The sequence below is a fragment of the Anomalospiza imberbis genome, chromosome 21 (assembly GCF_031753505.1).
Source record: "Anomalospiza imberbis isolate Cuckoo-Finch-1a 21T00152 chromosome 21, ASM3175350v1, whole genome shotgun sequence".
In the NCBI taxonomy this organism is placed as follows: domain Eukaryota; kingdom Metazoa; phylum Chordata; class Aves; order Passeriformes; family Viduidae; genus Anomalospiza; species Anomalospiza imberbis.
Window position 1 is genome coordinate 9261524 of NC_089701.1, and position 22507 is coordinate 9284030.

General features: G+C 50.1%; 1 protein-coding gene and 1 long non-coding RNA gene across 21 annotated transcripts in view; one reads left to right on the forward strand and one right to left on the reverse strand.

Moving 5' to 3' along the window:
- The window catches only part of CACNA1B (calcium voltage-gated channel subunit alpha1 B), a 300242-nt gene extending 284099 nt beyond the window's left edge, over nucleotides 1–16143 (reverse strand). For 14 of the 20 annotated variants that reach the window (XM_068211531.1, XM_068211529.1, XM_068211532.1 and 11 more), the window contains exons 1-3: nucleotides 15439–16141; nucleotides 11911–12016; nucleotides 3465–3604 (exon numbers count right to left, since the gene is read on the reverse strand). In XM_068211531.1, coding sequence (XP_068067632.1) covers nucleotides 3465–3604; nucleotides 11911–12016; nucleotides 15439–15698 — 506 coding nt within the window. In that variant the 5' untranslated portion in view covers nucleotides 15699–16141. Of the gene's footprint in view, nucleotides 1–3464; nucleotides 3605–3707; nucleotides 3732–5901; nucleotides 5957–6750; nucleotides 7349–7473; nucleotides 7555–11910; nucleotides 12017–15438 lie in introns of those variants that run through there. The other 6 variants (XM_068211541.1, XM_068211540.1, XM_068211536.1 and 3 more) reach the window with 6 other exon arrangements.
- Nucleotides 1–22507, forward strand: part of LOC137486353 (uncharacterized) — a 417767-nt gene that overhangs the window by 8723 nt on the left and 386537 nt on the right. The window lies entirely within an intron of this gene.

Genomic DNA, 22507 nt, shown 5'->3' on the forward strand with positions numbered 1-22507 from the left:
CTACAAAATACGTGGTTTTGTCCCCAACAGCAACAGGCCCATCACAGCAGGGGCAGCTTTCATTGAGACTCGTCTACAAGTGGTGGAGATCACAAGATATCACTAAAAAATCACAGAGGTAACAAAATCTTCCAAGGAGAGCAACTTATTCCTTTCCCAGGCCTTTGTTAACAGCAGATCCACAGGTTTCCTTGGAAGCAAATGAGAAATAAGCACCACAGCATTGCTGGGAAAAGAAACCGAGGGAGTGTTTTCTGGAACAACAAACCAAAGCCATTTTGGGCCACTATCTGTTAGACTCGAGTTTAGCTCAATAAGATATTGATCCTGGCTGCATGGAACACAGCCCTGATGTATTTCCTGATTAACAAGTTCTGCTGTCTGCTTTTGACAAACAAAATCTCCCTCATTGCAAGTAGATAAAAAATATATTTATCAATAATTCCAGGGTGCAGGTATTGAGTAGCCGAAAAAAAAAAAATAAAGGGTTGGAAAAAGCAGGTGGGAAGGATTGCTGCATGATCACTGGAATATTTACACAAGGCTAAGTTCAATCAATGCAGAGCCTTCCCCCACAGCCTCCTCCAAAGCACACCCAGACTCTGGCTGGCCTTTTTCCTATGGAAACAGAGAATGAGAGCAGAGCTGCTCTTTGCTTTTCTGGTGCTTAGCTAAAAGCTGAAAATGAGATCAGGTTTTCTGACATTCACCATTTACCTTAATAAAAACAAGCACTTGGCAGGATTAGCAGGTACACAGCTCTGTGTGGGGTATCATGGAACATTTTCATGATCTTTCATGCTTACACAGAAATAAAAAAAAATAAAAGAGGACTCAAAATCCCTCTATAATATTGAAGATCAATGTAAAACTGAGCTTGGGAGCTGAGCACTGCCTGGGAAACATGAAGTAACATTTTCAAGTAGAAATCTTGCACATATGGCAAAGGAAAGCTTTTGATAGAGTAGCAAAACCATATTTCAAAAACTGATGTCCTACCTATCTATATTTACAAGAACACATTAAGTACTGCCTTAGCACTGTCCTTTTTTATTATTCCCTAATAAATTACAGCTTGATCATTTTTTTGAAATACACAGATCTGAGTCTGCCTTCCACTGAAATGAAAATTAAGGTCCCACTCATGTCTCCACCTTACAGCCCACCCCTGGAGGGTTTGTCAGCAGGAAATTTCTCACTCATCAAGCTGACTTTGAAGCTTTGATGCAGAAATGAGGAGGATTTTGTCTCAAATAAACAGCCCTGCACAGGTTTCCCCTCTGACCTGAGCTCGTGCACATGAAAGGAAACCCAAGGAAGAGGAACTCCAGGTTTCCAGCACAGCCCCATGGCAACACAGGAGTGAGCTGAGAACTTCATCATGATCTGGGCATTGCAGAGCAAAACACACCAGGCTACAGAGAAAACACCAATTCAACCCCCAGTGTGAAGCTGCAGAGCTTTCAGTGCTCCCTCCACCTGGGCTAGAAATATTCAGGAAAGCAACAAACCAAGCATGAGTAACTCTGTTATTTTCAGTACCTTCCCCCTAACGCCAAAAATCGGGCACGAGCTCAAGTGCCTTGTTAAATCCAGCCCTCGAATTACAAGGATTAGAGGTCTGGATTTCCTCAGTGGAGATGACTCTTGGACTTGAAGCCGATGAGTTCAGCCTTTGCCACCCCTGCACTGCTGCCTGGTGGGAAGCCCTTGTACAAAACAATTTCAGCAGGGCCCAGTTGGTGTCACCATTGGAAACAGCAGCGGTGACGTTAACAGGATGGCACTTCAAAGGAACCCGCGGGGCTGCAGATGGCACCGGGGGTCCTTGTTCCAGCTGTCTCATCAAGCTGATATTCCACAATTATTTTCCAGGATCAAACAGTGCTGCAAGCAGTTCCCACAGCACTGGGGAGACGCCGCTCATTCCGGGGGGATCCCGCGGCCGCTTCGGCTGCAAAACTTGGAATGTCTCAGTTGGAAAATAAAACCAACAAACTCTGGAGTCTTGTGTTTATGGAGAAAAAAAAAAATAAAAGGAATTCAAACCATGTCTAAGCAATATGGCTGGGATTCAGAAAAGCTTTTCTGTGCAGCCTGAACTTTGAGTAGAGAACCACTGGAGTCAGCTGAATTCCAGCATATAGTGGAATGCTTTGCTGTAGGATAAATTCAGCCAATGCCAAAGTCCTTTCCAGAATCAGGACCTTGATTTTATTTTTTTTAACACAAACAACAGCGTGGAGCTAACTAGGAATCAGAACAGAGTGTCAGTGAGAATAATTGTAGCATGTGTGCTAATTCTCTTTTCATCCTGGTACCCCCTGCTTCTAAGTATGGAAATCTGATTCTCCTTGTGCCTCCACTGAAGTTTCTATTGATTAAATACCCAGCCCCAGCAGCAGGAGAACCAAGCCCTGAATATTTATTCTCTTCCTCTTAATACATCAAGAATTCCCTTTGGCCTCTCAAGTGCTGTATCACAGGGTGCCATGAATGCAAATGGAATTACAGTGATCATGTAGCTAATGAATACATTTGTATATGTATGCAAGCATTTCCCTACTCCACACCACCACCAGGAGCAGGGAATACCCACGTTCGCCACACACACGGGCAGGGAAGGTGTGGGAAAGGACGGATATGGGAAGCATATCAATAGCAGGAGCCAGGCTGCAGTGTCTGGGGAGAAATGAACTGAAATCCTTCCAAGATGAAGGCTGCAAGCTCAGGACCTCACGCAGACCTTTGGATCATTTCCTCTGAAGCTTTAAAGCCAATTTGTAGACTAGAAGTGTTCATGTTTATGTTTTCATTATCCACCAGCATCACCCTCTATTTATATATATAGACAGAAATTGCTGCAATGCATAATGTAAAATAATGTCAGCATTTCCAAGACAGAGATCAGTGATATCATCTCAAACCAGGGTACAAAATGCACACATAACCTTTTCACCTCCATCCTTAATAAGACATTTTGAATTCTTTTCAAACACCTTTGAATTCTTTTGAGAAAAGTTATTTTATAGGGGAAGAAATTCATTCCTGCAGAAACTTGGCTGATTTCAGAGTTGTAACAGCTTAAAACCAGGATGCATTTAATTTGTTAGCACACTCCATGTTGAGTTCTAAAGTCATCCTGTAATGTCCGAAAATAAATTGATTTAAATCAAGTTCAAGTACCAGTGGCAATTAGAACCTGCAAAGCCACAGAAATATCAGGAAGTGTCTGGATCAGATACACACTGATACAAATATCTACAAAGAAATATCCTCAAAACCACTTTTGAGTTGGTTCAAATGCTTGGCAAGTGACTCATTCAGCACAAGAGCTGGATTTACTACATGCAGGATTTCAGTGCCATTCCACTCCAGTCAATCCCAGCCCAACCCAGAGCAACCAAACACCACAAATCAGGGTGAGAGCCCCGTTAAGCTCAGGGGGAGAGGAGGTCACTTACCCTGTGAGGACCACGACAAAATCCATCACGTTCCAGCCATTGCGCAGGTACGAGCCTTTGTGAAAAACAAAGCCCAGAGCGATGATTTTGATACCAGCTTCAAAACAAAATATTCCAATAAAGTAGGGCTCAGTGTCATCCTGGAAAAGAAGGGAAATTAAAGGAGTCAAGGAGATATCCATGTTCCTGCTAATAACCAGTGATAACCTGTCCCCTAAACAGCTACAGGCAGCAACTGCACACCTTTTCCATTCTTTGAACAGAGCTGAAATTAAAGGTTTAAGTTTGTTGGAACTAAGCTCACAGAGGAATTTCATTGTTATTTCTCTGAAACGGATTTTCTGTACAAATTGGCAATCCTATTGGCCTTCAATCTGATGGTTTCACGCCACACTTTCCACCTTTACAGAATATTCTGGAGGGAATTTTGATGCGGAAATTTTGCTCTAAGGGTATATTTAAATTAGAGATGACAGGTTTCTGGAGTTATTGGCATGGAAAATGTTCCACAATTCATCCAGAAACCTGAAACAAGAGGGTGTCTTTGGGAGCAACAGTCAGCCACAGCAAGCCTGACTGCACTGACAGGAAATTATTTATTTATCATTTATTCCATCAGTTCTTTCTTTGCTCCTTCTCCTCCATTTTATCAATTTTCACAGCTGCAGCCTCATTTGTTTTCCTTTCACTGGGGATCTGGCTCAGGGAGAAATCCCCAACCCCTCCCATGAACAGCAGGAGCAGCAAGATTTGTGTCTGGGGTCCATGGTGCAGACTAACACCTCCCTTGGGACTGCAGATTCGGGCCCTTGCTCACTACACAGAAAATCAAGCTCAGTCTCTACAGTTTTACTAAACCTTTTATTCCACCTCTGCACCAGATCTCTCAGGATTAGACTTTATTGACTGGAGTTTCAACACAAATTCAGTGCCAAATGGAAGCATTCACATTTGGAAGGAAGATTTGGGCAAGAAACGAGAACAAAGCAAGATGTAAAAGCAATGGGCATCAATTTCAAGAACTTGTTCATCAGCTTTGGCACCAGTAACCAATTTCCAAATGTGCCTTAGATCCCGGTTTTCAGCTGAATTCAATGGAAGCAAAGCAGCCCTACCCAAATAAGAAGCAAACTTCCACTCTGAGAGATTAGAAATCTCTTTTCCAGTGGCTTTGGCATTCCTGGCCACCAGAACCAAAGAGCTGAGCTGCTGTTTGAGGTGTAGTTGTCTGTATTTTGCAATTCTCCCAGTGACAATAGCGGATTGTTTGTTCTCTGATGGAAAAAGATCAGGAATGTCGAAGCTTGTGGTCCCGGAACCAGGGAAGAAGCAGGTTTGACACAAGCACAGCAACTCCTGCTCAGCTCTGGCACAGACCCACACTTCAGGACAGCACTTGCTCCAGAAACTGGAGTTTGGGCCTGTTCAGTCTTGAGAGGTGATGCTGAGAGGGGCCCTCAGCCCTGGGTGTCCCTCTGTGTCCCTGGGGGTCCCTGGGTGTCTCTGTCTGTCCCAGTCTGTCCCAGTCTGTCCCTGGGTGTCTCTGTCTGTCCCTGGCTGTCTGTCTGTCCTGTGTGTCCCTGTCTGTCCCTGTGTGTCCCTGTCTGTCCCAGTCTGTTCCAGCCTGTCCCTGTCTGTCCCTGTGTGTCCCTGTGTGTCCCTGTTTGTCCCTGTGTGTCCCTGTCTGTCCCTGTCTGTCTGTCCCTGTCTGTCCCAGTCTGTCCCTGGGTGTCTCTGTCTATCCTTGTCTGTCTGTCCCTGTCTGTCCCTGTCTGTCTGTCCCTGTGTGTCCCAGTCTGTCCCAGTCTGTCCCTGTGTGTCCCTGTGTGTCCCTGTCTGTCCCAGCCTGTCCCTGTCTGTTCCTGGGTGTCCCTGTCTGTCTGTCCCTGTCTGTCCCTGTGTGTCTGTCCCAGTCTGTCCCTGGGTGTCCCTGGGTGTCCCTGTCTGTCTGTCCGTCTGTCTGTCCCAGTCTGTCCCTGTCTGTCCCTGTGTGTCCCTGTCTGTCCCAGCCTGTCCCTGTCTGTCCCTGTCTGTCCCTGTGTGTCCCTGTCTGTCTGTCCCAGCCTGTCCCTGTGTGTCCCTGTCTGTCCCTGTCTGTCTGTCCCAGCCTGTCCCTGTGTGTCCCTGTGTGTCCCTGTCTGTCTGTCCCAGTCTGTCCCTGTGTGCAGAGGGCAGAGCAGGCCCAGGCTCTGCTCCAGGCCCAGCGATGGCCCCAGAGCCCCGGGCAGGGCCTGAGCCCAGCAATTCCCTGCCCAGGAGGCAGAGCTCCTGCCCCGGGCAGTGCCAGCCCTGGGCAGAGCCCAGGGAGGCTGTGGGGTCTCCCTGACTGGGAATATTCCAGAACCATCCGCCCTGTGCCCTGTGCTCTGGGGTGGCCCTGCTGGAGCAGGGAGGTGGCAGCAGTGACCCCACTGTGGTCCCCTCCAGCCTGACCCACCCTGGGATCTGTAACGTGACAGCACAGCCCTCCCAAGGAGGCTGGGCTGGACATGATGCAGGAGCGTTGGTTGGTAGGACGGTCAGGATGGATGGAGATGAGAGATCTCTGCAGCCCGGGCTTGGAACTTGTGGTTCATTACAAGGGCCTGGGTGCAGGGCCCTGCTTGGAGCTGCTGGCCACAGCTCGGAGCAGGCCCCAGAGAGCAAGAGAGAAAGAGAGGCAAGAGCAAGAGAGGGCAAGAGTAAGAGTACGAAGTTCCCGTTACAATACAATAAATCTTCTGTGCTGAATATTCTAATTTTCACTAACCAATCTAGTACAAGATACAAATCTTACAGCATTTACACACACCCTACAAGAATCATGACATTACCATACTGTGTTACATTTTAAACCCTAAAAACTACACTTTCGACCCCTTCTGCCAAGCTGGTAGGGTCTGCTCTGCCCCTTGGAGCTGTCTGCAAGCAGAGGGTGTTGTTTCACCAAAAGGGGATTACCTTCAGCCGGCCATGCCATTGTTTTCCAGTTGTTCAGTAACTAAGGTTTGGTATCTCAAAGCTTGCTTTCATCTCAATCTCACTTACAGTTTCTATATTCTCAAAATCTTTTGCCAGGCAATCATATTCATAAGGCTTTCCTGTTTCATCTTCCCTAACACATGACCCAGCTCAGCAAGTCCAGCAGAGAGCTCCAGCCACTGAGGAATGTCCCCAAGCTGCTGGAAAACACAACCCCTGGAGAGGCTTTTCCATCAGCTGCTGAATTCAGGTTCTGTTCCCCACATCCCTACACACCTCAGTGGGAACAGCTGTTCCACACATTCCACCTTTCACCCCGTGTTACCTCTATTCCCCTCCACCTTTCTAACCTCACAGCCCCAGCAGCTCCACCTGCCATGCCCCTGTGGTGAGGTGACAGTCACCTGCAGAGACACTCGCAGGTGCTGGCTGGCCGGGCAGCGAAACAGAGCAGGGGCCTGTTAAGCTCACATTGGGCCTCTGGCTGAAGTGGAGAGCAGAAAATGAAAACCCAGCCCCCAAACTGGCTTCCCCTCCAGCCAAGGAGGGGTTTGCACAAGCAGCAGCGCCTCCAAGCCCTCTGTCCCTCACGGATGCTGCTCAGAGGACTCAGGAGCCACCACTGCCAGACCTCCAGCTGCCCATCTCAGAGCTGTTTACCCACAGAGAATCAGGAGCAACGGCCACCAGACCTTTTATGACCTTCAACAGAAATCCTACAATACACATCTTCTTCCAGCAGCTGCTCCACAGCGAGAGCTGGAAGCATCCCAGGGCTCCAACCCAGTACAGAAAAGAGGGAATAAGGGAGAAGAGGTCAAAAATCATGCTATGTGATTCCAGGAGAAGTTCCTTACAACTCCTCATGGACACAGGAGCCTTCTGACAGTCCAATCCACCTGTTCTTCAACACTCCCCACAGCTCCTGGCTCAACAGCTCCAGATAATGTCTGCACACAAAGGCCTCCCAGCCCATCCCAAATCCCCATCCCACCACTACTCGCGTGCCTCTAAAAATAGCTCTTCTAACACACACAAAAAAAGCTACCTTTACCCACATGCACTCCTCCACATTACTCCCTCACTTCCTTGAAGCCTGGTATCTACTCCAGTCTCTGCTCAATCTAGGTCAGGTGCCTGGTGATTACAGCTCCCAGCTTTAAAGAGCCAGGCTCCAGGTACTCCAGGGTTTGATGGGATGTGCTCTTCCCAAAGCTAGGGCTACACAGAGCTCTTAGGAAGTGGGTCAGGGGTTTTTGTCAGCTTCTATGGAAGCAGGAAGGCTCACAGATGGATTTGGGTATTTATTACAAAGAAAAACTCATCTATAGGGTTGGCAGGGAGTAACTGGGGAAATAAGAGGCAAAAGAGTGTCTTTTCTAAAGCCTGCCTAAATTTACATTGATCCAGCCCAAGAATCAAGGCAGTAACAAGAAGATAAAAAATAAAATTTATGCCCCACTGGGGCGAGGAGTTACAGCTGAAAAAAAAAAAAGGATTTGCCTGACTGTGTGTGATGGAAGGAGGGAAGGACGTGGGTGAATGCCCTGTGCAGCACTGAAATGGCCCTGCCTCAGCTCAGAGTCCCTGCTAGGACACCCTGAAGCTCCTTCAGACCGAAGGCTGTGGCCCTGCTCGGGTTCCAGAGGGGCAGAGCAGGTGATGATGAGAATCCCTGTGCGTACTTGGAAGGAGGGCAGAGAATCTGGGCAGCAGCCAGAGCTGTGCCAGCAAGTTGTTTGCTGTGGACACAGCAGAGCTTGAGACTGGGCCAAACACACATTTAATCAATATGTTTCTGATCAGAAACAGCTTCTGGGTCTGGAAAGTCATTACCATTCCTACTTCATGTCCTAGTGTCTTTCCTTGGCCTTCAGATGTGACAGCCTGGAGAGGTTTGGGTGTGAAATGCTTTGTTCATGCAAAGGTTAATATGAGCAGCTCACACATTACTGCTCTAAGTGCCTGTGGATGGGAGAAAGCATTAAATCCATTAGTAAATTGCCAGAGCTGTCACAGAGCTGAAAATCTGGGAAATGTGATGTTCTGTCCTCACATCCAAAACACCCGGGGGAGCCAAACACCCCGAGCCTGCAGCGAACATCCCACAGCCCCTCTGGTGTGGAAGAGGTTTTACAGTGACTTCTGTGAGCCAGAGAGAAGTTTGATAAGAGGATCCATGTTCACCCCTGGAAGAATTTTCTACCAAGGTCATTGACATAGAAACCAAGAAAGAAAATGGGATAAATAAGAGAAACCTGCAATTGCCTGTTCCAACGAGCACTTGGTTTGTATTTCCTGACCAACGAGTAAAGTGTAAACTTCTGAGTTTTGTAAGAATGTAGAAAAGCATGCATGCTAGAATTAAAAACAGTTTGAAGCCTTCTGAAAATGGAGTGTGTTGCTTTGTATTGTCTCCATCTCAACTATGACACTCTGGTGCCTTCCAGCAGGGCCTGCCCCAGGGCACAGCAGGGCAGAAAAGAGATTTCCTGTCCTGCAAGTTCTGAAATCATCACTGTCCTTCTAGGAGAGATCTCCTGGAGCTCCTCATGGAAAACTGAGCAATTAGGAAGGAGACAGGGAGAGAAAGAGGTCTCAGTGTGGACAGCCAAGAGCTGAGCAAGGTGAGCAAGGTACCCACAAGACCATTTGGGGCTGGGATGGGAAGTTCCCATTCCCACATTTGGAGCTCTCACCAGCAGGCTCTGGGCTGCTCAGAACAGCTCCCTCAGCATCTCTGCAGCTGCATCACTCCTGTGTGCACAAACAATGCAGTATTCTTTGGGATAGAGGGATGCTGACCCCACAGCCCCCTGGCTACGGCACTGGGTGGAGATGGACATTGTTCCATCCTGGATCTAACCTGTTCCACTGGACAATTCCTGGTGGGAGGGAAACATTCCCAGCATCCAGAGCATGTGAGACTTCCAGCTCAGAGAAGGAAAGGGCCTCGGGGTAGGTCAGTCTGCTGCTGGTAGGAGAATGAGCTTACTCCTCGTTTGATGATCGAGGAGCTGAGCCACTCCTCCAGTTCACCACTAAATGCTCTGATCACCAGGCTGGTGCTTTCTCAGAGCCCTGATTTTGACCAGAATTTCCAGCCCAGAGCCAAGTAATGCTTTTCTATACATCCTGAGAATTCTCCTAACTCAGACACTCAAAATCTTGGAATATTGCATGTGCTGAGATATGTGCTCAGTTAACCCTGTCTGACAAATAACAGGAGCACAGAAAACAGCCCGGTGAGATTGCACTATAGGATCATATCCTGGGTCTTGGGGAGATAAATAGAGGAGAATTTTGAATAAAAGACAAAAATAATTAAAATATTTGCATGGGCTCCTCCCTTTTTTTTCTCAGCTTTACCAAACAGACAACCTTATTTTTTTTTCTTTGTTTCTGTGGAACAAATTATCTGGGCAACTTCAGTTTTCCTTCAACAACTCTGCCAACATCTCCCAGTCACAAAAGTTTTATGATGTGCACCTCATATCTTTAACATCTGATTAACTCTTCGCTGATGATCTCAAATTTGGAGATTTTAATGAATCCAGGGGGGAAAAAAAAGCCATATCCATTAACCATTGTCCAAAAAAAGACCAATTCCATTCCTGCTAAAGACAGCAATAAAGCACCTGCTGTTCTGCATGGACTTAGAATTTGGCTGAACAAACCTGAAAATGTATGGGAAATGTATGGGAACATTTCCCCACTGTGGTTTAACACAGATTTGTAACATTTTCGATGAAACAGCTTCCAGTTTATAGAAGTATAAGGAGAATTCTAAAGAGGCTTCACTTTGAAAACTAGAAGACAGATTTTCTTAGTCACAATGCTTATTCTTTCCAGCTTATGTTAAAAATAAAAAGTATTTCATGACTTGTAAAGATTCTCAGTGCTACTCTATGAAAAATCACTTTATACTTCAGAGTTACAAATGTGCTCTAGTTAAAATGGCTTCAGGGTATCTGGATCAAACATAACAGTGCTTGGGACAAAAGTGAGGGGTTAATTCTTCCTTCCTCTCCGAGGCAGAGCCAACAGGGCAGAGATTGTGCATTTAACTCACACAGCTCTCTCACACTGCTCACTGGCAATGCCCTTTGGAATGATTCAGGCAGGATCTGAAGGTGTGTGTGCTGTAAAATGAAATTAACACTCTTGGGAAAAGGACAATAAAATGCCTCTAGGATGCCTTTATAAATCGAGGGATACAGAGAAACATAAAACCAACATGAACCAAAGGATTGCCAAGCCAGAACGTCCCTGAAACTGCTTTTCCTTATGTTTATTACCATGGAAGGCACTTTCCCAGCTCAGTCCTGGCTCTGAACCTCTGCTTTGCTCACACCCCCAGGCTGGCCTTGCCAGCCAACCCCAAAGCACAGAAAGACAGGTTCAGTGGCAGAAAGATCTACATACAATCATTGATTAATTTTATCCTCCTGTCTTCTTAATTAAAAAGAATTCCAACAGAGAGAGAAAACAAGGCCCATGCAGGAGGACAGCCAGCAGGAGTGGATCCATTTCCAAACCAGCAGCACATTCTGACCCTGACTCTCCAGACTGCTCACTAACACACTTTTTCCTGCTTCTGGAGAATGAGATTCTGAGAGTTGCCCACTGGCATGGGCCATCCTTGGGAACTGCAGCAACCACTGTTCAGAGGCTCTTGTTTCTGGCAGCAAGCCTAATGTTATCTTTGTTTGCATAATATAGCATCTACATGGAAAACACATATGGATCCCTATTTATCCATCCTTTGAACATGCACCAGGATTAATGCATTTGGGCATGCAAGACGTTCCAGATCATTAAAAGTAGGAGAAAAATCAAACCAAGAATTACACAGTTTTCCTACAGGGATGATAAATGGGAGAATTATTTTGAAGCTATTCTTCTATTTTCTTTTGAAATAAGGTAATTGGACTCATTACCATAAATCCTGCGGGTAAATTATTTTTCTCTGCAAGCTGGTTGCGTTTTTTTTTTTTTTTTTTTTTTTGGGGGGAAAGGAAGTGTAATCATCCGAACCCAAAGTTTGCTTTGAAGGATCTGTGCTGTGGCAGGAAGAGACACACAAATCCTAAAAGGTCGCTCTGTTCCACCACTCCCTGGGAAAATTAAAATTACAAAGAAGTTCATTTGATTCCATAGATAATTCTAAGCATTCCTCAGCTCCTTCCTGTCCTGGTTTAGAGACAATCTAAGTTTGAAGCCCTTCTGATCATAACACAAGGTCCAGCTCTCTCCCATGGCTGGGCAGGGCTGGCTGGAGTGATGAAGCATTCTTGTGCAGATGGGATCTGGAGGGGACAGTTATCCTTGCTGTGACAGATTTTTTCTGATTGTCATATCAATGCCTGTCTTTTTACGTGTGGATCTTTAAAACAGATCCAAACACTCCCAACACTCAGTGGCCAACTGCTTTTTGTATTAGACCAGGAAAAAAAAAAAAAGAAAATGAATGAATGCAACTCACCAATCTCTCTGACATCGGTGTCTTGTCTCCATCCGGCAAATGTTGTTCCAGAGCCAGCACAATACAATTGGCTATGATTGTAGCTAAAATCATGTATTCAAATGGAGTGGGGACCAGAAGTTAAAGAAGACACTGGACAATACAAGAAGAACCCCATCCAAAACCCCAACCCCACAGAGTTGCATTAATTGAGCATTCTAAGATTTGTTATATTTTTTTGAGACATTTGGTCTCCTTGACTTCCTCGGTTCTTTCTGGGTTGTGTTTGGAAGAGAAGTAGGGAATTGGCACTTCTTTAAGAGAGTTAGAGACTCACACAAACTGAGCTGCTCAAGGAATCCGGGAGCAAGAAAGCGAAAGGTCCAAAGGAAATAAAAAACTATTAATATGTATTGGTTTTCAATGAGATTGATAAGCTAAATTGCCTCCAAATAGATTATACAACTAAACACCATCTGCTGAATTTTTCTTCAGAAACAGTTAACTTCAGCACATGGTGCAAATAAGTGATGGGCATGAAAAGTTCAACTTAGAGTACTTACCCAGGTCTAAAACATGAATTACTGCTCGATTGCAATGCCCGCTCTCAGTGAGAATAAAACCCTCGGCGCCCTTTTGGGATGTAGGGGGGAAGTGGGGAGGGAAAAGAATCCAAATCTGGCACCAGGTGCCCCCTTGCTCTTTGCCACCATCTCCCACCCTGAGCTGTGCCGATCCCCAGCTGTGCCAGGGTGGAGCCGTGCCACAGGCGGCAGCGGGGGCCAAGGGTGGGCGATGGCTCCGCTCAGCACTGCAGAGAGATGGACCCAGACCATGGAGAGATGGACCCAGACCATGGAGACAGGGGCTTAGCACAACGGGGAGATGGAACAAGGACCATGGAGAGAGGGGCTCAGCACCATGGAGAGATGGAAGCAGACCATGGACAGATGGAACAAGGACCATGGAGAGAGGGGCTCAGCACCATGGAGAGATGGAAGCAGACCATGGAGAGATGGAACAAGGACCATGGAGAGAGGGGCTCAGCACCATGGAGAGATGGAAGCAGACCATGGACAGATGGAACAAGGACCATGGAGAGAGGGGCTCAGCACCATGGAAAGATGGACCCAGACCATGGAGAGACGGACATAGACCATGGAGAGACGGACCCAGACCATGGAGAGACAGACCCAGACCATGGAGAGAGGGGCTCAGCACCATGGAGAGATGGACCCAGACCATGGAGAGATGGGCTCAGAACCACGGGGAGATGGGGCCAGCACCATGGAGACATGGACCAGCACCATGGAGAGCTGGCACCAGCACCATGGAGAGATGGACCCAGCACCACGGGGAGATGGACCCAGCGCTGCGGGGAGATGGGCTCAGCACTGCGGAGAGATCAGCTCAACGCCATGGGGAGCTCCTCTGAGCACAGAGGAGAGCTCAGCTCAGCACCAGGGACAGCGCCGAGCCGAGCCGCACCGCAGACACAACAACCCTGGAGGGCTCAGCTCAGCACTCGAAGAGCTCGGTTTGGCAGCATGGAGAGATTGGTTCAGCATCGCGGGGAGCTCAGCTCAGCATCGTGGTCAGCCTGGCTCAGCACCACCATCAGCCCGGCTTAGCACCACAATGAGCTCAGCTCAGCACCGTGGTCAGCTCAGCTCACCACTGTGATCAGCCTGGTTTCAGAACCGTGGTCAGCACAGCTTAACACCGAGATAAGCTCATCTCAGCACCGTGATCAGCTCAGCTCAGCACTGTGGCCAGCCTGGCTCCAGAACCATGGTCAGGGTAGCTCGACACCACGGTCAGCTCAGCTTAGCACCACGGTCAACCCGGTTTCAACACCGTGGTCAGCTCAGCTTAGCTCTATGGTCAGCCTGGCTTCAAAAGCGTGGTCAGCTCAGCTCAACACCGTGATAAGCTCATCCCAGCACTGTGCTCAGCTCAGCTCAGCACCACCATCAGCTCAGCTCAAGCACTATGGTCAGCCCGGACACAGCACCGTGGTCAGCTCGGCTCAGCACCGTGGTCAGCTCGGCGCAGCACCACGGTCAGCTCATCTCAACGCCGTGGTCAGCCTGGATTCAGCACCGTGGTCAGCTCAGCCCAACGCCGCGGACAGCGCCCGGCCCCGCCCGCCCGCCGGCCCCGCCGGCCCCGCCGCTCCGGCGCGGGGAAGCGCCGGTGGCTCCGCCGGTCCCCCGGCTCCGCCGCACTGGGGGTCCCCTCCCCACATCCCCCGGAAAGATGCAGCCGAATCGCCCAAGAGGCAGGGAAGGGAAAGCCTGAGTCTACCCGCGCAGTCAAGGCGCTGCTCTGCCTGTCACCAGGGGTTTGGGGCTTGTTTATCCAGACTTAAACGCAGGGAAGGAGAAATGGATGAGGAAATGCAGCAATCGCTGGGATTGTATAATATGGACAGAAAGATCAATACGTGTTTGTGTGCGTTAGGAGAGAAGGGAAGTGCATTGACTCCATTGGTGTATTTTTCCTGTTAGCCCCTCAGGAAGTGAAAACTGGGGAAGTCTAAGCAGGAGCTGGCCTGTGTGGCAACTGAAAGTGTTGCTAGGAGGCTGGGAGGAGGCCCTGCTGCTGTTAGCTCAGGATTAATAGGGGTGTGATATGAAATGAAAAGAAAACAACGGGCTCTCCTGAGACCCCCAGTGTAAAGCACTCCTGTACACACACACGCAAAATCTGCTCCCTGGGAGCCTCAGCCTGCTCCCCTCTGCTCACGGCTTACCACCATCATTCCGAGCAAAGCCCCCTTCTCACTGCAGCTCACTTGGCCTGGGAGCTGGGTATCAGACAGAAAGCATCTGCCCCTTTCACAGTACAGCAGATGATCCCTCTCCCCACTTACTGCCTCCTTCTGCCACAAGGTTTTGCTAATTTTAATTTTTTTTTTTCATGCAGCCTAAGCTTAGGCTATGCACCTAATCGAAGTGCCATGATTCATGTTGATTCGAATGGATTCCGGAGGGGATGTGCTAAAACCGAGCTGCAATCATTGCATTCCTGGGATTTAACTGAGCTCTCAATGTCCCTTACTATCAATGTAGCTTCAGTGCTAAGGTGTCACCATTTTTATCCCACATTCCATCTTCTATTCACAGGAAGACAGAAGAGTTGAAAGGCTCCAAGATGGAATTAAAAATCAGGATTCACGGACACGAGTCTCACAGAAGCTGACTTGAATTGTAGGAAATGTCAATCCATGCACCTGTACATCTCACCTCTAAAGACACCCTGACATGGCTTACACACCCCTGGCATCAAGCACACCAAAAGGACCCTCGGAGCTCCCTCAGAAGCGATTCCCTAATTCCCATATTCCCACATTCCCACTGCCACGGCCGTGCATCATGTCGGGCACACGGCTCCCCGGCACACACACCCATGGCACAGCCCGATCACACCGTCTGCATCAGCGGCAGACACTCGCCCTGCGCTGCCTGGAGGGGTCTCTGCCCCTCAGCCTCCCTCTCCCCCTCCCCAGCTTCCCCCCGTGCCCACACAGCCTCCCTGAAAGGATATGGCCACTCTGTTATTCGCTTGGCGTATTTCCGTATAACATTATCTTCACTGAAGATGAAGAGGGATCTGTTGACTGTGAAGCAGTTCTGTTTGACAGGGATGGGGTTGTAGAGAGCCATAGTCCTGGCTCTCTGAGCCATCGACTGTTTATACATCCTTTGGCCGGCTTGGGGGCCACCTTGCCGGCTGCTCCCTCTTCCAGCCCCGGCCGGCCCTCCACCTCCATAGCGGGTTGGCAGATCATCCCCAAACCGAGCCATCCTCGCAGTGCACGGAGCCGGGCGCTACAATCCAAACTGGCAGCCGAGGTGAGAGGAAGACGCATCACAGCGCGCAGCACTTCTCCCTCCGGGGGCTTCAGTTGCGGGATCGGGATCGATCGCGGCAAAAATAGATCGATATATAATAAAACAAAAAATATCCCTTTTCCTTCCTCCACCCCCTGCGCTTCCCCGCCGCTGTGGCTGCCCGGGGGTCGGAGGAAGGCGCCGGGGCTCCGCTCACCTCCCCGCACAGGTGGCGTCTCTCTGGCCCGACCTCATGGCCGGGGCGGCGGGCGGTGGCCGCGGTGGCCGCGGTCCCTTTGGCGACGGGGCGCTGGGCTGGGAAGGGGCTGCGCTGCTGCCGTGCCCGCCGCGGGAGCGCTCCGCCGTGCCCAACCCAGCCCGGCACGGCTCCGGCACGGCCCGGCCCCGCCGCATGTGATGCCCGGAGCCAATCGGCCGCCGCGGCTCCGCCCGCTCCAGTCACCGGCACCGGGGGGCGGGCGGGGAGGGAGGAGGGAGGATGGAGCCGGCCCGGCCCGGCCGCCGCCGCCCACCCCGGTAAATACGGCTGAGCCGCGGCCACTCCCCGGGGGAAGGAGGGCTCGATCCCCCCCCACCCCTGCGCAGCGCTCCGCGGGCGCGCAGAGCCCCGGCCGGGGGTGCCGCCGCTCGGATGGGCGGGGGGCACAGGCGAGGCAGCCCCCGCGCCTGCGCGCCGCTGCCCAGATGTGCGCTGCCCAGATGTGCGCTGCCCAGACGTGCACGGCCCAGCTGCTGCCCCCACGGGTGCCCCGAGCCGCGGCGCGGCCAGCGCTGGGCAGCGCAGTTCCCGTCACCCCGCCGGTGCCCTCAGAACCCCGCGGACGCCGAGGGTGGGGGGGCTGTCACGGTGCGAAATGAGGTGCGGGGCTCGGGGTGCTCAGCTGGCAGCCGCCGGGGGCTCGGGGCTGGGGCACGGGCGGATGCGGGGCGGAGGATGCGGTCCCCGCAGCGCTCCGGGCGCTGGGGCGGTGCGGGGATGTGCGGCACGGGCTGGCTGCAAGCAGAGCTGCGCCCTTCTGCACAACTTACTTTGTTTCTCCTTGGTTTGAATGACTCCTGCAGAGCGCTGGATACCTTTAATCCTGTATTTATGGACGAAATCCTTTAATCCTGTTTATTCCAACACCCTCTGTTGCTTCCCTCCAGCACAAGTCAGAGAGATAACTCCTCCTTGTTCCTGGAGCGCCGCACGGCAACAGTCACTGCAGTAGCTGGCGAGGAAATGCTTTTGCATTTTAGGCTAAATTTGGGGTAGAAACTATTAACTTTGAGAAGGGACCCTCCGGAGAAGTCAGGGCTGTCAACCGGGGCACATTTGCACTTGCTCCACAGCAAGGAAAGCCTGGACTCTGCCGCTAATGTGTTTTTTGCCTTAGTCATCCAAGCTCAGTGCAAAACCAACCCACCGACCAGGCAAGCCTGGAGCAATAACATCTGCTGGCTTCAGGAGCCAGTCAGAGGGCTGGCAGCAGCCACAAGTGACACAAATAAGGTCTGGCAAGACGCAAAGGGTGACTCTCCGGAAGGAACTGGCTCCTTACGCCGGGGCTCGGTGTCTGAAGGGCTCTCGCACGATGCAGCACAGGCAGGAGACGCTCCCGGAGGCGGCACCGGCAGCCGAGGGGAGCCGGCAGCGGCTCTGAGGCACGGAAAACAGCGAGGGAAGGAGGTGAATCACATCCTGCTGCCTCCAGGGTCGCACGCAGCAGGAACCGCCAGCCCCCGACACCGACAGAGGTCTGCGAGCCCTGCGGACCAGGGCAGAGAGAGCAGCTCCAGGCTGGAGGCTGCCTTCCTCTCCGCTTGCTGGCAATGCAATAAAAGACCTTTTCCCCCTCCCCAGGTTTGGGTAATTTGCAGATCAAGCTGAGAGCTGGAGTCTTTGGGAAAAACTTTGCCCGGAGACAGATGCTGGAGTGGTTCAGCATCCCTGTTCCACTCACACAGACTCTGGGCAGAGATTCAAACCGGTGTTTCCTCCTAGGATCTTCACCCCTGAGCAGTGCTGAGCTGATCCACACAAATGGGAAAGTTCCTTTATTTTGTGGATGGAGAAGGAGGGTGCAGGGAGCTCTTCTTTCTTTAAAATTTTCCCTAAAAACCGTTTTTATCCTCACTGCATTGTATCCTATGATGGATTTATCTTTCACCTGAAAGTCAAGTTTCCCCCAGCCGACACATTTACTCATTTCATTTTTATTAAACTTACTTTCTTAGTGGTTTGATTTTTCACTTTTGTGCTTCTGGCCACTATATCTCCTGCATCCTTTTTCAGTGAAAAAACCTGACTTTTTCTCAGTGACTAGAAGAAGAAATGTCATTTGCAATAACCCCTCACCTCTCCAGATGGAAATCAGTATATGGAGAAAAAAATACATTGCTTTCCACAAATCTTCATCCTCCTGTGCTTACAGAATCAGGGGGATGGATGACACAACAGCTCTGAAAAGAAAAAAAAAATTAAAAAAAGAAACAGGGAAAATCCTGACCTCCACATCTCTTCTCTCCTCCTACAGCCACCAAACCACTCTGCCTCTCCCAGAACAAACTCCCCACCACAGCACTGCAGTGAAATCAGCAGCCAGGGCAGTGGGGGTGTTCGTGACAGTGAGAAAATGGTGTGAGCATGTCATGAGGATGCTCTGTTAAACCAGTTTGCCCTTTCCTCAATCTGCATGCTCAGGGCTTTTTTCCTGGATTGCTTTTTTTCACACCCTAAGGAAGATCACGCAGACCTTAAGCATTGAAGGCCTTAAAGAAGAGAAGGAGATTGCAATTGCAAAGATTATTTGGCTTTTAGAAGGGAAGCGTCAGGATTTAGTTGGGCTTTTTAAGATTAGGAGAAAAGCAGGGGAGTTAAGAGAAAGCAAAAAATTTGGAGCACTGAAACAGGTCAGACATCCATAATCTCCCATTACAGGAGGGCAAAGAGCATTCCATGGAAAATTCTAAAAATGGACTCGGTCATGAGTGACACCTCCTCTCAAGCCCCAAAGACAGAGGTGAGTAAATCACTCTGCTCTCCAGCACTGCTTAGCAAGGAACCTTCCTCCTCCCTGAGCAGATTTGCCAGGCAATCAAGCGTTTCCCTGGACTTTCACTTCCATCCCAAGCCTGAGGCAGGTGACTGGGCTTAATGGAGCAGCATTTCCATCTGGCAAGGCACAGTCAGGGCAGAGAAAATGGCCCAGAGTGGCAGGATGCTCCTGCCTGGGACACTGGGACCACGGCAGGCACCTGTGGTCTGTGTTTGCCCCGGCAGGGCAGCTCCCAGGAGCTGCTGGGACAGTCTGGTTCCATCTCTGGAGGGGTTTCTGGGGAAATCACAAAGCGAATTTCCAGCTTGCTGTGCTCCAGAGGCAGCAGCACAGGCCTCCAGCATGAGGGACGGTGGCTAAAATTTAGGGACACAGCCCCAACATCCCCCTCTGAGCAGGACAGAGTGGGGACATTTGCAAAAACAGCAGCAGGAAAGATTTCTTCCTTTAAGAAGGAAAGGACTCCCATCATGCTCTGACTTCCCTGGACCCTGCCCTACACCTGGAGTAGCTCGGAGGGAAGGTCAGAGCTCTCCAGAATACCTTTTGTCCAGGTGAGCTCGGGGAACTGCAGGCAGGCTGTTATTTACTCAGAATTTGCAAGGCTGAGGAACAGAGGAGCCTTTTCAATCCCATCTTGAGGCTCTGGATCCAGGGTCATGCCAAGCAGAGCAGCTCCCGGGAGCACATTTCCTTTAAAAATAAACAAACAGCACAGACTGCACATCTCCTTCCAGCCCACAGGAAGGTTCAGAGCTTCAGGCCAAGAAAAGCAGCTTCCCAAGGTGCTCCTGGCCAGGGATTCCTGCTCTCCTCACTCCCATTTTGCACCAGCTGTGCTGCCATGCAGGCAGAGGAAATTGTTAAAGCTGGCACTCAGGTCTGCCAGAGGATGTAGAATGGCTTTATGTAAAATCCATGAGGAAGATGCTCTGAAACTTTTTCTCGAGAATAAGAGAGTGAACAAAGGGAAAAGAAGCCTTTTGAAGATACAGCTCCTCCTATGCAAGTCCTGATCATGGCATTGTTTAGTGTCCTAAACCCCCAGGGCCAATTACCCTCAGCTGCTGCCCAAACGTGGAGCAAGAGAGACCCTGAGCTCATTGCTTGGGGTGGGGACCCTGGGCTGCACAGCAATTCCACCTCGGCATGAGGGGCTGCACAGACCCCCCAGGCTGGAACCCTTCCGATCCCACAGCACCACACAGCTCCCCCAGGCCACCACAGACCAAGGCAGTGTCGAAAGAATCGGCTGAGATGGGTTTGAGGGAAGGGGAATGGAGCCCAGAGCAGGGCAGGGAGAGAAAGCAGGAGCTGGCAGTCCCTGCTCAGCACCTTCCCCACCCTGGTGAGCCCCAGGGGACCAGGAGCTGTTGTGCTCATGCTGTTCCTCTTGAACTGAATTCCTCTGTAGGTGGATCACGACTCCAAACCCTGGCTGTGGCAGGAGCCAGCCGAGTTCAGTCCCAGGTAGCTCAAAAATGATGTTTTCAGCTCAGAAAAGACTTCAGCCAGCAGGACCAATGTCTGAACAGCACCATGGAAAATTCACAGGAAATAACCAGGAAATCACAGGACACAGGGACACAAAGCTGCTCAAGGGTTGAAGAGGCACGAGACACCTCAGTGGTGCTCAGAGTTCCCTTCTGAGCTCCAGCACCACCAGAACAGGGTTTTCTCCGTGGGGAAGCAACATGTTTGCACACAGAGAGTGCCTGTGGCAGGCAGCTGTGAGAAGATGAGAGATAAAAGGAACTTACAAGTATATTTGGCCTCATATTTTTATTTTTTTATTTCTAAGATCATTTCTACCCCACTGGTCTCCAAGACTGGCCAGCAGGGAAGACAACTTCACAACTTCTCTTCCATTATTTAGACCTCAATTTAACTGAGGACTTGATCACCAGGAGAGGGAGATTTGGGGAGTCTTTGCCTGTCTTTCAGTACATATCTGTCTGTGGTAAATGATCAGACATCTAATCCTCCTTAAGATTCAGGTCTCTCCTCTCCTTAGGCTCTTCTAACATTTGCCTGGATGCTTCTCAGCATCTCTATGTCAAAACAGCTTTTCAAATCCGACTTTATCTGAACTTGAGTCGTGTACAGGCTCAGCTCTGCATGAGCTTCACTCTGGGAATCCAGGAGGCAGAAGCATCCTAGGAACTGACAGAGCACCATGTCCAGATCTGGAGCCAGATAGGCAAAAATGTCAGAGAAATTTGGGAATTTCACCAGTCACTTGCCCAAAGGTTAATGCAAGCTGAAGACAAAACCCCGGCCTTTCTGTGCTTGTCCCCCACAGGAGTTTTCTGGACATTACTCAAAGCTCCCTGTGTATCAGGTGTCAAATCCCACTGCAGCAGGGGTCACACCCTGCCTGGGTTGTTTTCAGCATTGTTATTGATTAAAGACCGAGAGCTTTTCATCTTCTCATGATGAGCAAGAGAAACTTTTCAGGCATAGAAGAGAAATGAACAGCCAGGGAAACAGCTCCATGCCCACAGCTGCCAAGGTTTGGGATGAAATGCCCAAAGACAAAGTGCAGGAGAGCCCAGACTCCCAAAGGTCTCCAAAGTTTTGAAGATCTTGGGGACTGAAGACCACACAAGGAGAGCACCACATTTCAGAGCCTTCTCCTTCCTCAGCTGGAGGACGGCTGTTGTTGTGGAATTAAGGGAGAAAATAGAGCCCTGCAGCTGCCATGCAGGTTTCTGCACCCAACAGCTGGAAAAATGTGGCCAAAATGTGTTTGCAACATCAGTGACCAGGCTCTGGCTTACGCCACACACCTGAGCAAGGCCATGGAGGGGGAACAGAGAACCTCGACGGTTTTCTTGCACTGAAAAAAAAGAGCCTTTGCTCTGGAGCAGCTGAAACAAGCTGGCTGGGCAAGGCCAGCTCAGAAGGCATCACCATGGAGCAGAGAACAACCCGGAGCAGTGACAGCACAGATTTCTGCAGCTGCAGTCAGTGAGAGTTCACCTTCACCCTTCATCCTTTGGAAACACCGGTGCAGCTCGAGCCAGGGTGGTGGCACCCACCTCACACATCACCACCTCTGCAGGAAAACACCACAGGGAAATGTTCCCAGGACTAGCTTTGAAGCCATCCCAAATACTCCCATTTTCAAGTTGGTTTTGGCCTTTTTAACCAGGAAAGGGAGCAGGGTTTAGTGCCATGTGGTCAGATGGCAGAAAACAAGGATCAGTTTCCCATATGAGGTCTTCAGTTCATTATGGCACAACCAAAATGGATCATGCATGCAAAAATGTGGGCAAGACACCTTAAAATTGGGTATTTAATTAACTTTTCCTGGATGAGGTTGCAGATACCTTCACTCACATGTGACATACACAGAAGCAAAGCCAGGGCAGTGGTAACTTCTGCCCTTTTCTGCAGGTGCAGGAGTAGTTGTGGCCAGTGTGGTGCTGTGCAGCTCTTACAGAGCTGAGGTTTGCTGGCCAAGTGCTGAAACCAGAGCCAGGACACCTGGGGGTCCCCAAGGCTTTGTCACGAGCACTTTTAACACCCCTGTGCACACAGCGACACCTCCAGCCTCTAAATCACCATTTCCCTAATCTCAAAACAGGCATCAAGATTCCTTTGCTCGTGTTTTCCCTGTTTCAGCTGTTCCATGATCCTGGGATGCTCTCTCCTCCTCTGCAGAGTGCTCAGCTCAGCGAGACTTCAAGCCCTCTTGGGACCTCCAGTCCACCTAAGACA